The sequence below is a fragment of the Diabrotica undecimpunctata genome, chromosome 1, assembly GCF_040954645.1.
Source record: "Diabrotica undecimpunctata isolate CICGRU chromosome 1, icDiaUnde3, whole genome shotgun sequence".
Lineage (NCBI taxonomy): Eukaryota > Metazoa > Arthropoda > Insecta > Coleoptera > Chrysomelidae > Diabrotica > Diabrotica undecimpunctata.
The window spans coordinates 105731109-105747697 of NC_092803.1; the positions used below are offsets into that span (position 1 = coordinate 105731109).

At 30.0% G+C, this 16589-nt stretch overlaps 2 protein-coding genes across 2 annotated transcripts in view; one reads left to right on the top strand and one right to left on the bottom strand.

Annotated features, from left to right (window-relative positions):
• Window positions 1-16589, top strand: part of LOC140451924 (uncharacterized) — an 804624-nt gene that overhangs the window by 69056 nt on the left and 718979 nt on the right. The window lies entirely within an intron of this gene.
• The window catches only part of LOC140451910 (polygalacturonase-like), a 29501-nt gene continuing 27593 nt past the window's right edge, over window positions 14682-16589 (bottom strand). The window contains exon 5 of the mRNA XM_072545869.1: window positions 14682-14960. Within this exon, the coding sequence (XP_072401970.1) occupies window positions 14704-14960 (257 nt within the window). The 3' untranslated portion in view covers window positions 14682-14703. The remainder of the gene's footprint in view (window positions 14961-16589) is intronic.

Below are 16589 nucleotides of genomic sequence, written 5' to 3' on the forward strand. Positions count from 1 at the left end.
AAGAACACAGTTTTCTTTGTAAAAAGAATTAAATAGTCTCTTGAAATCAGAGAGTGAATTATTGAAAAATACTAGAACATAACATTATGAATACATAGACTGGTTTTAAAGCAAGGTATCGGCATAGTTTTGTATTTTATAAAAAATCTTAAAATCATTAACAATATAGTAAAACATATTATTGGCAGGCCCTTCTTGAACATAAATATCTTTAATTTCCTGAGTTTGGTACTTCACATGTTTTTTCATACCTACTCATTAACTTATCGGCTAATGCTTATTTCCCTCAACACATCAGCCTATGAGAGAATTATTGGCGATCTCAGAAAATTGTGCTTTGGAAGTTTTTGTAACAGTTTAAGATAATTTTGTCATTTTTTATATAATTGATTCTTGATAATTTTCTACACAATATACAGATATTTTTTTACAAATATACTAAAAATTCTTAAGCATATTTATATAACATTTAAAAACTGTCCATAGGTTCAAGGTACAACATGGGTGTTGTACCTCGAACCACCTAGGTATTTTGTACCTTAAACATATATATTTAAAATGGGAATTGGTTGTAATAAGGTAATATTTATATTAAAAGTAAAATTAAGTCATTTAAGTAACATAGATAGTCAACTAAAATTAAGCTTTAACAAAAATTTCTTTTTATTGATAAATTAACTCCAATTGTTTTTTTTGCATCTGCCTTTTAGAACCGATATAAAGTAGTTGGCTGTGGCAGTTTAAATACATTATTTTTATCAATTTAATGTTGTTAAACCTTCTCTGATGAATTCTTTAGAATAAAGATTTAAGTCATTCTCAAGATAATTAACTTCATAAGTATCTTTATTGAATGTTTTAATTTCTCAACAAAATATTAAATGTTTTTTTTTGTAGCCAGTTTCATAAGAACAGAACTTCCAATTATATATATGTGTATGTGTATTATCTCACTCTTCTAGTTCACCAATATCTTCTTCTAAAAATCCTTCTTCTTTAAATAGATATGTGATATTCTTCTTTATATGCCATCTCCGCGACGAAGGTTGGCAATCATCACTGCTTATTCTAACTTTTGACACTACAGACTGAAAGAGTTCCGTTAAGCTGCATCCAAATCATTCTCTGAAAGTTTCTCAGCAAGGACATTCTTCTTCTACCTCTACCTATGCTGCGCTTTCCTTGAATCTTTCCCTGCATTCTTAGTTTTTGGAATTCATATTCTGTCACCACGTGTTATATGATCCAGATATTGTAGTTTTCTTATTTTGATGGAATCCAGTATCTCCCTGTTGTTCTCTATTCTTCTTAGTACTTCTTCATTGGTTATTGTCTCTCCAGGAGATTCGCAGCATTCTTCGATATGTCCACATTTTAAATGCTTCCAATTTAATTGCGACATTTGTTTATTAAAAGTCCATGTCTCTACACCATACAAAAGAACAGAAAATACATAACACTTTATCTGTAATATTATCTGGATCTAAATCTAAATTATCGTCAAGAACTTATTTAACTTTTCTCTTTTGTTTTAGGACTACTTTATTTTTCAATGGTTTGACTGTTTTATCTGCTTCAATTCTCTCTTTTTCGGGAGAATCAGTTAAAATGACACATTTACCTTAAGATTTTTTCCTACTTGTTGTGTTTTAGTTCAAATCTTAGAGAATCTTCTGATGTCCTCAGAAAAAACTAGTTTTTTAACTTTAGCAGAATTTATTAATTAAAGTTGTTGGTGTACGTATTCCATAAGAAGTTGAAAGTTCATAACTATTAATTGGAGACTCAGTAACAAAACCTGACGTTTAGTAATAGGGATTAAATTTCAAGTTTTTTTGTCGTTTGTGGTCTCATCAAATATGGTCACGGCTGAGGGGTACATAAAAATCCACTCACAGAAGTTAAAGGTGTCCCGTCAGTAGGTCCTAATCAAATTTTCACATTCATGTATCGATTGGTGTGTCCAGTTACACTTGATGAACAAGAACTCACTGTCAGAAAGCATGTTTTTATTTACGAAGTATAAACCCTGTTTTTTTAACGCATTAATATATATATTATATATATATATAAATATATATATATATATATATATATATATATATATATAATATGTAATAATGTCGCTGTAAAAATCTAACCGTCACAAATGCAAAAAATCGGAAATAACTGATCGAAAAGCAGCCCCCCAGGCACAAATGCAACTGACCCTAATTTTGTAAAGTTCCAGCTTTCGTTTTGGACCTACCGTCTGCCGCCTCTTGATGAAGATCTTGGGGTGTAAATAATCAAGGGCAGTACCTAAAGAAGCCTTTAAAATACCAGCTAAGTTACCTAATAAAATTTAATACTTTTCTGGTCAACATAAGAGCAGATTTATTTTATATTAGTAACTTCCTAAATTCTAAAATGTAGATCTTAAATTGTAACCTCAATAAGATAAGAAAATAAAAGGTTTGTATTGAAATTCTGACTCCCCTCGGAAGAACTTTACTCTTGATGGGCATTCAAATGATTAAAGTAATGAAAGACAATGTACCTTTTACAACAAAACTTCGTACAGATCGGAAGTCGTTTGGGAGGAGATAAAGAAGGAAACAATCGGAGCAAAGACAGAGTGATGACGTTTCAGCTTACGCAAAAAGACTTGCTATCGGTGAAAGAAGAAAAAATAGTACCCTGAATTTGGTTACTAAAAGAATAATCAATTTATGATCAATGATTACTGAAAGTGAAAACAACATAATTGTATTTTGTTTTGAAAAAGTTCTTAAAAAAAAAATGATAGTTTAGATCTAATTTCGAGTACATTTGTATAGTGATGAGTACATTTTTTCTAAAATTGTCTTCAGTTAAGTTACAACAGATTATTTTTGGATCTTCATCTGTCATTGTTTACGTCGTACCTCGTATTGTCCTTAATGAGATTGATGAAATAAATCTTCTAACTTAAAGGGATCCATGTTGATGTTTAAAAAAATTGAGAAAGTAATAAATTTCTTAGGTATAACGTCATTTTAATTTCTTTACTCCGCCTGTAATAGGTTCCTCATTGTGGCTTAAACAGTATTCACATTTTTAAGTCATATTGGCATATCTGGATATTTCTCTGAATTTGGTCAATAACCTGGTTTTTTGCTACTAATATATAAGTTTGTATATCGATATATAAGACGCTTGATGAAAAAAATATAAGTTCTTAACCTGGTTCTGCAACAATAGCCGAACCGTTGATAAATTCACAGAAACTGTAACTTAAACTGTAAGAACAAAGCATCTGAAATAAATTATATTTTATATATAAAAATAATAATCTTCTATAGAAATTTATTCTAGCGCACTGCATTTTGTAATTGGAATACCGAAGAAAACAAGAAAAATACAAAAAAAATCTCAAGGAAGCGGTTCAGCTAACAGCTGTTCGTGCATAAACAGTGATATTAATAAACACAATGAAACTATGACAAAATGTCTGTACAGTTATGATTCCTACATATTATTTATCTTTCCTAGAGAACCGTCTGTAATAGTAAGAGGTACGGTTATTATTATTTAATTCTACTTTTTTTATTTAAACAAAAGTATAGTTGAATACATAAGTAGTATGGAATTATTCATATGAAGTTGTTCTTGAACGGATATATTATTTTTTTTAATTCTGACAATTTGCACGTATTTGTAAATCCGTTGCCCTAAATTTTGATTTTTATTTCTTTAATATTACTATGTATTTTATATAATTCTCTATTTGTACATTTGTTTTATTTCTGTTTATATGAAATTTTAAAAATCATATTTTACTAACCTAACTTGTATAAAACATGATTGACGGAACCGATATCAGAAATTTATGAGGCATCAAAGCAGAAATACGGATGTTATGAAGAACCTATTCAAAGAAGAATTTAAAGTGTACAGTATAGTAAATATTACATATAAGATTTTTTAATATATGTATTTACGTACTTCTTAAGACAAAATAAACATTTTGGACCTTAAATCTGGAATAACAGGAACAGAAAGGGATATCAAAATCTCAAAGTGGACTAATTAGAGACACAGCTAACAGAACACTAAGTTAACGAATGTACTAAAAAAACTTAACGATAATGACAATGAAAAATGATAGCGAAGTACATAAAAATAAAAAAAAAAGAATCTGCAACTTGACAATAAAATCCAATAATACAAACTAAAATAATGTAAAGGACTAGTACAAGAACTAAAGTTTATGAGAGTATGGGTAATTATATCTATGGGATATTATGGTTTGTTTTTTTAACCAGGAGGAGTAAACTAAAAAGATAGATTTACACCCAAGAACGTTACTAGAAAAGTCACGAAATACATCTTCTTTTTTGGTTGATTCTCGGTCTTGCGGTAATCCAGTAATCAGTATCGGACAACCTTACACGTCGATTGTAACCTAACTTTGTTTGTTTATGTTTGAATAATCCAGATCCAGAGGAAGATCTCCAGTACGACTCTGAGATAGCGCGTATCCAGAGGAAGATCTCCAGTACGATGGTCAAACCAAATAAAGGAGATGACTGGTTACTCATTCTCCGAAGCAAAACAACACGCACGGGAGAGAGATAATTGGACAGTAATCGTCAAACAAATTACGTGATGCCACTAACTCCTTATAAAGAAGAACATATAGAGGAGGAGGAGTTTGAATAATAATTTTTTCCAATTCACTTCCAATATATATTTTTCGTTTTTCTAATTACAATAAATACAATAAAATTAAATATAATTTAATAAAATGTTAATAAACTTCTGTACTATTTTATAGAATAATTACGTCTCCATCTTATAATATCATCACGTTTAATGAGAATATTTTTTCGACTACTCTTCAAGTACCTACAAAATAATAAAATGTACATTTGAATAAAGCTGTTTATCTTCTAATTGATTGCCTAACTCAGACAGAAGATCTTTGTGTTGCACTTTTTATTTACTATATATTTACTATATACTGACTTAAATGTGATTTGCTTCAAGAATTTATATAATAATGAACTACACACATTTGGAAGATCTGGGCGGTTGTAAATTTCACTTAAAATTTTATTTAAAGTGGGCATTTCCTTCTTGAAAAAGAAGCTGTGTACTATCTGTTGTACATATGTTTTAACTCTTTCGTCTTATGTTGCAAGGATAGAAGGTCGACCGCCAATATTTTTAGGGCATCTTACTGTTTCAGTCTGCTATATTCCTTAATTGCTCTGTAAATACTTGAATTTGCAACACCTAAAATTAGCACATTACTTTAGTAAGTCTTGATTTTAACAATAACTATTCTGCAAAACTAACCTGTTGCCTGTTTTATTTTTGCTACCATGGCTGTTATTTTCATTCCAGGATTATCAATTTTTATTTGTTTGTACATGTTTAAAATTCATTGTTTTTCATTTAATGATAAATGAACCAAATCTACTCGCCGTTTTTTAGGTGGAGAAGGATAATTACTACTATAATAGTACTACTGTTATTACTACTATTATAGTACTTGGCATTGAATCCATATTTTGATCTTAATAACACTAATATGTCGCTAAATAGTTCTGAAAAGAACTGTTTTTTTTTATATAAATGCAAACGAAAAATCTAAAAATTAGTGGAAAAATTTCATAAATGTCATAATTTAGTGGAGTAAACTTGCGTTCGGTTGGACCAATTACAAACAAGCATTAGGGCGCGGTAAATTTGAATTACTCCTCCTGGTTAAAAAACAAACCATAGATATTAGAAATCAAAGGACTCTAAATTGTGAAGAACAGGGCAACCATGAAACAAATGTCAAATGTCAAACACATTATTGACAAAAGTTGCTACGGTGTGGAGCCAGCTCAGCGTAGAGTTAATAAATTATATCAAAATTATATAATACAACTAAAATAATGAGGTCCGATAACGTGCATGTTATGATACAGGTTAGGAATATGCAATAGAAATATAAGCTTTCATATAAAATAAAGTAATATTAAAATAAGCACAGCACAGATAGAAAAACATGTATAAAATCAAAAAATGAAAACAATCAAATTTATTATCTTGTAATAGAGGAAAAAGATTGATAAGTAGATTTAGGCTAATAAGCAAAATACTTATACATTGCATATTTTGCATATTTTATCCAAATATCTGGTAATTTTGCATATTTATATAAAATATTGCATAAAATGTCATAAAAATTGCAAAAAATAAATAAAAAAGGTCAGTATTTGCGGATTTTAAATATTATTTATCTAACCGTAGATAACGGCATAACGTGGCATAACTAAGTAACTGGAACTTCCAATGTTCATTGTATTTCAATATTTCAGGCTTTAGTAATAATGCTTATATATACTACTATAATGGCATTTTTGTAGCAGTTAGTAACCGATTTTAATCTCGTAATAAAAGGGTGTGTCAAAAGTTTATTGCGTGGGATATGAATAGAATTGTCCTTTTGCAAATAAGTTCTCAAAAGTGAAAGTAAAAACTTCAGGATTGTCGGTCGAGCTTGTTTAATTTGTTAACTATTTTGATTTTAGAATGCCGAAAATAAATAGTGTCTTTGCTTGGATTAAACATTACTAAACTATCTATGGATATGGACAAAGTTTATTGGTTAGTTTGTTCAAAATTGTATATACTAAATATTAAATATTTTTCTATATAGGGTGTCCAAAAACTCTCCTGACAAACGAAAACCGCAGATTCCTCAGATAATTTTAAGAAAATTTAACCCAATTCACCTATTCCGAAAATACTTCCTAAAAGAACTAGAGTTCTTTGAAGATGGCGCCGTAAGTAGTTTTTTTTAATAACTACAGAACGCTTCTATTTAGAAAAATGAAAACAAGTCTATTATTTATTCTCTAGAGTTAAATCGATTCTATTAACTGCGAATTTCTAGTACCGTTCATAGGCGTCCGTTTTGGGTAGGTCAACGGGTATTTTTACACATACCTTTTTTGTCTGTAGCTTTTAAGCATTTGTGATACTAGATTATTAAATTTTTAGATTTTCTAGTATTAAAAAGTACTGCTACTTTAAGTCTGTCGGATATACAGTTTTCTAGAAAAATCGATTTGAAATTTTTTTAAGCAGGAAAATCTCCTTATGCGTGTACCCTTTTAAAATGAAAGGATATAAATTATCGTTGTGTAAGATATTTCTTGCGATAGATTTTGAAATTGTGGTATACATGACAGATAGTCTTCGAACGCTAATTTTTATATTTTACTAAACTTACATTAAAGTGACATCTTGATGTACTGTTACATCATTACGTCACTCTGTTTTATTATTTTTTGGGAAAACCAAACTTGTTTCTCTTAACCGGGAGATTTTTCAGCGTATCTACTTTACTATACATAGTTATATCTCAGAGTTACATCTCATTTCGCAATAAGGTAAATGTATATCAGCTTATTCCTCATTAGTAAAAACCATTTTTGTTGAATTGAAATTATTGTGATTGAATGCCAAAGTAAAAACTAAAAAAAAATCTTCACGAACCTGCAAGAGTTTGTCAATTGAGAACGTAGGTTATAGTTCTGTTAACAGTTCAAAGCCTACTAGTGCAAAAAATATTAATTTAATTTTTATGACGAAAAAACGAAAAATTTTCAAATCGATTTTTCTCGAAAACAGTGTATCTTACCTAAAGTAAGTAAGTCTTGCTTAAAGTAAGAGTACCGTTTAGTACTAGAATATCTAAAAATTTAATATTCTAGTATCACAAATGCTTAAAAGTTACAGACAAAAAAGTTATGCGTTAAAATACCCGTTGACCTACCCAAAACGGAGGCATATGAATGGTACTAGAAATTAGCAATTACTGGAATCAATTTAACTCTGGAGGATAAATAATCCTACCAGTTTTTATTATTCTAAATAGAAGCGTTCCGGAATTATAAAAAAAACTACTTACAAGATGCCATCTTTAAAGAGCTCTAGCTCCCTTAGGAAGCATTTTCGGACTAGGTGAATTGAGTTGAATCGTCTTAAAATTATCTGAAGAATCTGCGGTTTTCATTTGTCGGGAGAGTTTCTGAACACCCTGTATTTGATATGTTATTTAAAATATTTTAATGATTTCATAAGTTAACGTCAATAAATAAAAATTATTCATGTACCAATATTTTTTTATAAAATAAATATGTTAACTATTGCTTAAATCATCAGTGACTGCCAAGCATTTGTGCAGTTACTTGAATGGAATTTCTCTAACTGATGCCTTTAGAATAAGATTATAAAGAAATTATTTCTAACTGTAGTTATTCATATTAAAAAATATATGCGAAAATATATAGTTACATGCGAAAAAAAAATTCAGATAAAGCAATATATCAGAACATCGTCACATTTAGTGACAAAGGACAAAACTAAATCTGCAGAAAAATATCAAGCTGTTTACTATGCACTCGTCAGTAATATTTAATATAAAAACTAATATTAGTGACATCAAATAAATATCAAAATTTTTACTTCCTGCAGCTGTTCCTAGCCATAAATTATTGTGGGTTATATCCGATGCTGCACCATAATATATGGTCAAGGCAGGATAAAATTTAAAAATATTTTATACCAACTTAATACACGTTAATTGTTTAGCACATTGAATAAAAAGAGTTGCAGAAAAAATTAGGAAAAAGTTTCCTTTTGTGAACTCCCTTATCAAGCATAAAAAAGTATTTTTTGAATCTCCTATAAGAACTGAACTTTGTAAATAAATACTTCCAAATATTACACTTACACCAGAACCTGTTCTAACACGATGGGAAACATGTTTGGAAGTCTCGTTTTTCTAATATATTTTTCAAAAATTTAAAACAATATTTTAAAAAAACAATGGTAACTTACTGGGAATCTAAAATATGCTCCCATTACATCCGTTTATGTAGAAGGAATTTTCTCAATTTACAAATATATGTATACAGATAGAAGCCATAGAAATTTTAATTGGAAAATTGTAAAAAACATTTGGTTATTTATAGTTTTCATAATTCTAAGGAATAGTATTTGACATTTTTACTACTTTCATTACATTTAATTGGTACATCACAATTACCTACTCAGTTTTTAAATATATTTGAATTGTTTTCTTATTATTAAAATAAACATTAACTAACCTACCATACTGAAATATGTTTCCATTGACAGTGCATTTCATGCATTAATTTAAGTACCTAATTTAAGTAATTTTCTAAAAAAATGCATAGGTACTTAAATTAGTGCATATTTATGCGTACATTTTTATTTTTTTTGCGTATTTGCATATAAGTCTATTTATAACACATTAGAAAGATTAATTAAATTTGAAGTACGTTAGTTACTTAGCTACTGCCCATGTACATGCATTGACGAATTAATAAATATATTAAAGGCGGTGGCCAATATGAAAACGAGATTAAACAGGGAGTCACAAAGGTATGGAATATTTAGTATTAACTATAAGACAATCATGACAAAATTAATGTGTAGTACTATAAAGGAAACTGAGATAAGGTACTGGGTGACAAGATGCGTGACAACAACACAAACGCGAACTAAAATAACCCTGCAGACAACTACAAAAAGCATAGCGAGCTAAGTAAAAAATATAATGTTGCAGGAACAGAGAAAATTAAGAGTCAAGGGAGAATTGTGTGCAAGGTACCCACACCTTCCAAAATTCTATGGATGAAGACGAAAATGAAGGAAATTTTACTATGTTACAAATAAAATTTATAATACAGAAAAATGAGAGGGAGAGACCATAGAAAAATGTGCACAAGCTAGAGAAAAGGGTTAATGGCTGATAAGTTCCTGGTAGTAGTCAGAAAGAAATTTGATTATATAAACGCAACTAGTAGCCAAAGATAATAAAGGTACGTTAATCATTACAAAAACCACAGGAAAAACAAGTGCAGAACTAGGAAATAAATTAAGAGAAGCGCTAGGAGAAGAAACGATGTCTCTATAAACAAAGTTATGCAAAACAGATAAGAAGGTTTTTTTCTTGAATTCGATGGAGGCAAAAAATAGTGGAACAAGTCATGAATTTAGCGCCATTAAGTCAAGGATGTGCAACAAATGTGGATAAAGGTTATAAAATTACTGCTGGCGGACATGGATGGTCTAATAAGTGTGTGAATTAGTGGTAAAATAAGGAAAAACAAGGGAAAAAAAGTAGAATTTGTAATGTGGAGTAAGATATACCCAGGCGACATATCCAGAAAACTGCTAGTGGCAGCAAGGATAAAGATTAGGATGATCCACGTCACTGTAAAAGAGGTGTTAAAAGATCGCAAATCAACGTTTACCTGGTAGCCCAGGTTTATGGAAATTGGCAGAAAAGCGAAAAATTAAAAGTAAGGGTGGAGGTTAGCTGGAAAAATCGCTAATAAGAGACCGTGTATTGAGAATGCTGCAATTAAATGTGGGGATAGCTAGGTTAGCTCTTGTTAAACTCTCCGTAGCTGAAAGGAAGATTGGTATTTTAGCGACAGTATTGTTTGAGAAAAATGAAAGTAGATTAAATAAATATTGAATTGGTTGCTTTTATGAGTCCATTTTAAACTAGGTAGTAAAAATAAAAGACGAACTTACTCATAATTTATTTATTTAGGTAGTGATGACCGGTTTTGACCACTACAGGTTTCTGGTCATTATCAGATCAACGGTAAAGTACAATCTTTAGAATGCTGAAAAAATTACATATTGTAATTCTACCAATTTAAATAAACCTTACATCATGTATGGTACAAAAGTTGTCAGTATTACTTATGTTATTTAAAAAACAGTCAGTATTTTTTTAATGAATATCAAGGTGAAATTAGTATAAAATAGTATAAGCAGTACTTAAATTCCGGTACAAGGTCTGATGTAGATGGCGTGTTTCAGATGCTCTTTTATGCTAACGTATCGTCTATGAGTTTTTAACGTATTATACAACAACCTAAAACAAATGTTTCTTGAGGAGCTAGTCTAGAAGCTACTAGCTACTAGCTAGCTAACTAGCGAATGATCATCGATTAAATTATACAATTTCTTGGGCAGATCTGTATACGCTCTTCGCCAACACTCGATGAATCAGACATCGAACCCTCTCTTATCAGCAATAAGTTCTGCGAACGCTGTGATACTGTGCTGAAGGTTTATCTGTAGGACCCTTTTTGGGGTCATTAAGACCGATTTGGGATAGATACAGAGTGCGCGGCCATGGTCGCCTCTCTTTTGGTTCTCGTCATATTTTTTTATATATTTAGAAAAATCACTCATTTCCAAGTATTCTTCTGGGCTTTCTCTTTTGTCTCGTGTTCATTATATTCCCACCAGTTGAAACTAAATACTGCCCAGAGATCGACAGCTCTGGTTCTTCACTCTTTATAAAAAAAGGTATTCGGTTAATTCTATTTACATTGTTATTATTAAAAAATTTAATTAAACAATTATTGGGTAAAGAATAAACATAAGAGATGGTTTTATCTATGTTTTTTTCAATTTTTGTTTGTTTTACTTCAAATGATTGTAAATTTCAATTTTTAAACGTTCAAAAATTTAGTTTATTTTTATTTTCATTCATTATTTTTTCAGTTTAAAGTGTGGTACGTTAATTTCAACCATAAATTTGGTTGGTTTTATATCCCCCTTTAATTTGGTCACAGTACGCATATGAATGTCTATTATAATGACATTCATAATGTTCAGGAAAATACCTTATTAGGGTTCACAAAACGTTCGTCTGATTAAGGCAAAGTCCATTTTCTGTGTAGAACCGATCATTAAAAATAATTGTTATAGCATGCACGTTGCCAAAATTAAAAATAAATTATGTAATAATTCTAACATAATTTAACTTCTCGATGGGAAACGTGTCTTACATTACAAGTAGTCATCATAGAGTAGGTGTATTTTTATTTAAACTCTTTACATATACCTACTTCATTTTATATCATAATATAATGTTTGTCTACAAAATAAATAGTTAAATGCTTTAAGAACGCCTGTAATTTGTATTTTTTTATTTAATCTACTCAATAACTAGTAGTAACTACAGTTCGTTTTACCTTTTTTGGCCGATTTGAATTAAATACCACTTAAGATGAAGTTTAAGTTAAAAGTTTTAATCAAAGTAATAATGTCGGAGAGAACCATATTTTCCAAATTAAAATTAATCAATCGCAATTAAATCATAAATACGAAGAAATAATAGATATTTATACAAAGAAAAGAAAATTATTTTTGAAGTGCCTAAAAATTTTTTATTCCTAGCTGAGAGCTTTCGGCCTACAAAGCCATCCTTAGAGCTATGATCAAAAACAGTTCTTTTTTTTTATTTATAAAAGTTAAAAACTTCTAAGACAACATAGACAAAAAATTGGACTTACAAAAAAACACATTAAAAATTTTTTTCTTTATGGTACGGGTGTAAGAATGTTAGAAAGTTGTTAAGAAAATAACTTCAGACGGCAGATGACTTCAAACAAATCAAACACATTGGATATCCATTATGGTATCCCTCAGAATAGTGTATTGGGTCCTCTACTTTTTATAGTATTTATTAATGATATAGCTTTGGTAACTTATTCACTGACTGGGGTTAATATCATCAGTTATGCGGATGATACCAACATTCTAGTCACAGAAACGTCTGATCAAAATTTGCAAAATAAAACTACACAGATACTATCCACCATCAACAGTTATTTCTTATTCAACAAATTAGTTTTGAATGAAGAGAAATCAAAGTATATGATTTTCACGTCAAATAATTTATTAAAACATCAAGCCACTATAGAAGCAACAATAGATAAAACCGACTGCACGAAGTTGCTGGGGGTACTTCTAGACAGAAATTGTAAATGGTCAAACCACATTTCTAATTTGAAATCCAGATTAAGTAGCGCATGTTATGCATTGAGAATTCTTTCACATCTCTTTCATACATCAATATTAAAAACAGTATACTTTGCCCATTTGTAGAGGCATCTTTAGACAAAACAATATTCTTACAATTCCTGGTCTGTATATATTTTCGTGTATAATGTATTTACATAGAAAAATTTATGAATTTAATAAATTTTAATTTAACCATGTTTATTCAACAAGATTCAGAGACAATCACTTTATGCTTTCACAACATCGTTCTGTTTTGTTGGAAGGTAGCACACATTATGCAGCCATAAGTTTCTTTAACAGATTACCAATAGATATACGAATGAATTTACATCAGCCAAACTTTCGGAGGTGTGTACATCAATACATTTGTGAGCTAGAGCCATATTCTAAAAATAACTTTTAAGTATGTTTTATCAAGTTTATTAATTTATATACTTTTAAGATGTATGTCTGTAACTTTGACTTGTCATACATGTACTTTGTATAATGTCGCATATGATCAATAAATTTGACGACTTAAATTGACTTACCTTAAACATAATAATGATGTTATTCAACGTCCGATTGGGAATCGGCACTTCAAGAAGATTATTCAAATATCTTTTGGTCACTGTCTCATTAGAGTCTTTTCCGGTCTAGTTAAGTACAAGGGTTGTGTATGATGTCTTCTTAAGCAATAATACAATAACAAATCGTTGCCATATTCCTCTTCTTGCAATAAAACTTACATTGTTGCGTAATTCATATTTTTTTATGTGGAATACCCAACCTCAACTGATTTTTAAATCCATGTGCTGAGTCGATTATCCATAATAAAAAAATGTTATGATTTTAGAAAACATTTTTTTTTTTGATAATTTGAAACAGCTAGGCTTTCACAGTATTAGCTTTACCAAAAAATATGAACCTGTTACGTTTACTCTTTTGCAAAATTCGATTTTGTCATTAGAATCTCTCAATAAAATTGGAATTTTTGTTACCATAATTACCATCATTAATGATAATCTTTTTTTTAAATTGTATTGTTGTATTCTATGCAATTAGGCTACAAGCCCATGGGACATTTTTAATGGGTCATCCAGCATGAATCACATATAAATCAAAACTAAAATATGTAATAACAACTTTAGAAACTATGCTGCCAATTCTTATTGGTACACAAAGCATAGGGTTGAAATTAAGGATTTCAACTTAGATTTCTCACCCTGTCCCAGCCAAAATGCAAGGCGTTGCAAAAAAAATTACTGATTTAAAACTTTGTGAATGAATGTTGTACTGTGTCAAATTACCGAAAATGGAAAAAAAGTTTTCCAAAAATAAAAACTTTTTTTTACTCCTGATACCAATATTTTTGTATGGCGTTAGGTCGCAGGTCATTATTTTTGCATAAGTTACCAAAGTTATAAATGTACAAAAATGGCAAAAAAAAAGTTACCGCCTTGAGTGTTAAGTTTATCTTACCTGTGACTCATATATGCCGGTAAGAATTGACGGTGTTTTGTAAAATTATTTTTAATGGGGGTTTACAAACCGTGGTGTGCACTTGTTTGTTTCTGAATTTTCGTCTAAAATTGCAGAAGACGTAATCAAATGCGATTTGGATGCAGACGAAGATGTCACCTTGTATTGTACGTACAATTATTTTGGTCAACGATGCAGTAGTGTTTTTTTCTTGTCCTAGGAATTTAAATTTGTTATGATCATTATCTGCTTAGTAAGACAGAAAGTCTTTTCTCTATAATTTTTTTGTTTTTTAAATGCCTAAATAAAATATGTGGATATGAACAATAAAGTAGTTGGAAGTTTTTGGAATATGTATTAACAGTAAAAACCATTTGGAGTAAAATTACAAGAATTTGACTTAGCTGCCCCTGAGATATTGATGTTAGACCAGTTCCAATTCGAGCAACCTCCACTTCCACAAAGAATGTAAACTTTTACTGAGTATGAACCAGACATCGTTCCATAGATATTATTAATTTTTAAGTCTTTAACTGGAATGTTTCCGAGAGGATGTCCGGTTGATCCATCGTTGGTATAGTCTTCTTGTACATTAATGGCATAATAAGAGATTCCTAGAAAATAGTTTAGAACATATTACTAAACGGTATGGTTATGGCAGACAGAATGATAGACATTTTGACAACGATATAAATAGTTTACTTATTTTTATATTATTGTGTCTGTAGATAAAATTGGTTATCCCTAATTATTTGTACTGTTAGAATAAGTTTTCTGACACAAGAAAACAAAGTTTTAATAAGTAAATAAAATTTTTTATAATCCAACAACAAAAATTTTTCTTATAAAAGCCTAAAATCTATTTGGGCTTCGGCTACCCTCTTTATATATAATTTTATTCTTAATATGTATCATTAAGTGGACGGAGTTAAGAGAGGAGAGACCTATGTCCAAAAATGGACGCGGAAGGCTAAGAAGAAGTGTACATTGAAGTACAGGACCTACAGTTTTCACTACAGTAAGTCAATTTTAAACCACTAAGAGTAGCGGTAGAATGGGAAAATTACTATAAAGTACAAGCTTGAAATAAAAAAAAAAGCTTGAAATACTTTTGTTTCTTTGCTTGTGGTGGGAAACACTCGGTACCCTAGGCGTAAGCACTTAAATATGAGCTACGGACGTTCTATGAAAAAATCTGAAAAAAGAATTTCAAAAATATTCGTAACGTTCAAATTGGTCAAATGTTTGTATTAGCAACAATATTTTAGTAGGTTAAACTTATTGATACACTCAAATGTTTTCTACAATATACTTATTTCATTCCTATCAGTGTAAAAAATATTTCTAAAAAATAACACAATTAAATCATGATATTTTAAATTTGAAGTGGAAAATAAACAACTGATAAATTTTTTATACAGCCATTTTACAAATTATTATTTCTGAATTATATTTTTAACATAATAAATCTATTATCCGTTTAAAATATTATATCTACTGTATGCGGACCTGATGTTCTGCGACCTATAGAAATAAGTAAACCTCCTTTAAATGTGTACATATATATATACATATATATATATATATATATATATATATATATATATATATATATATATATATATATATATATATATACGCTTATTAAACATAAATTTAAATGTGCAGGCTGATTCACGCAAGTCTAGCATGCTCCATCATCATTATTTTTAACGGAACACCCTGTATATTTTTATGGTTGTAAAATCTCCTTCTTCTTTTTCTTAAAGTGCCGTGCATTTCTGCGTAGGCGTCCACCGTACATCGTCTTGTCAGGTGGGATGTTAAATAGTCAGGATTAAATAATTCTCTTTTTAGCAGCATTGCGAAGCATTTCATAGCTGTGGATTCCTGTCCATTGTCGAATATTGCGCAGCCATGACATTTTTTTACGTTCCAGACCTCTTCTACCCTCTATCTTCCCTTCGAGTATCAGTTGCCGAAAAGTATATCTTTCTCCTCGTAATATGTGTCTTAAGTATGCACTCTTCTTACTTTTTACATAACTAAAAAGTTCCCTATCCTGTAAGCCCACTCTTCTGAGTACTTTCTCGTTTCTGACCCTGACCGTCCATGATATTCTAAGCATTCGACGCAGGCACCACATTTCAAACACTTCAAGTTTGTTAATGGAACTGGCCTTTAACCTCCATGCTTTCATTCCGTACAAGAGAACAGGCCACACGTAACACTTAAGCATCTTG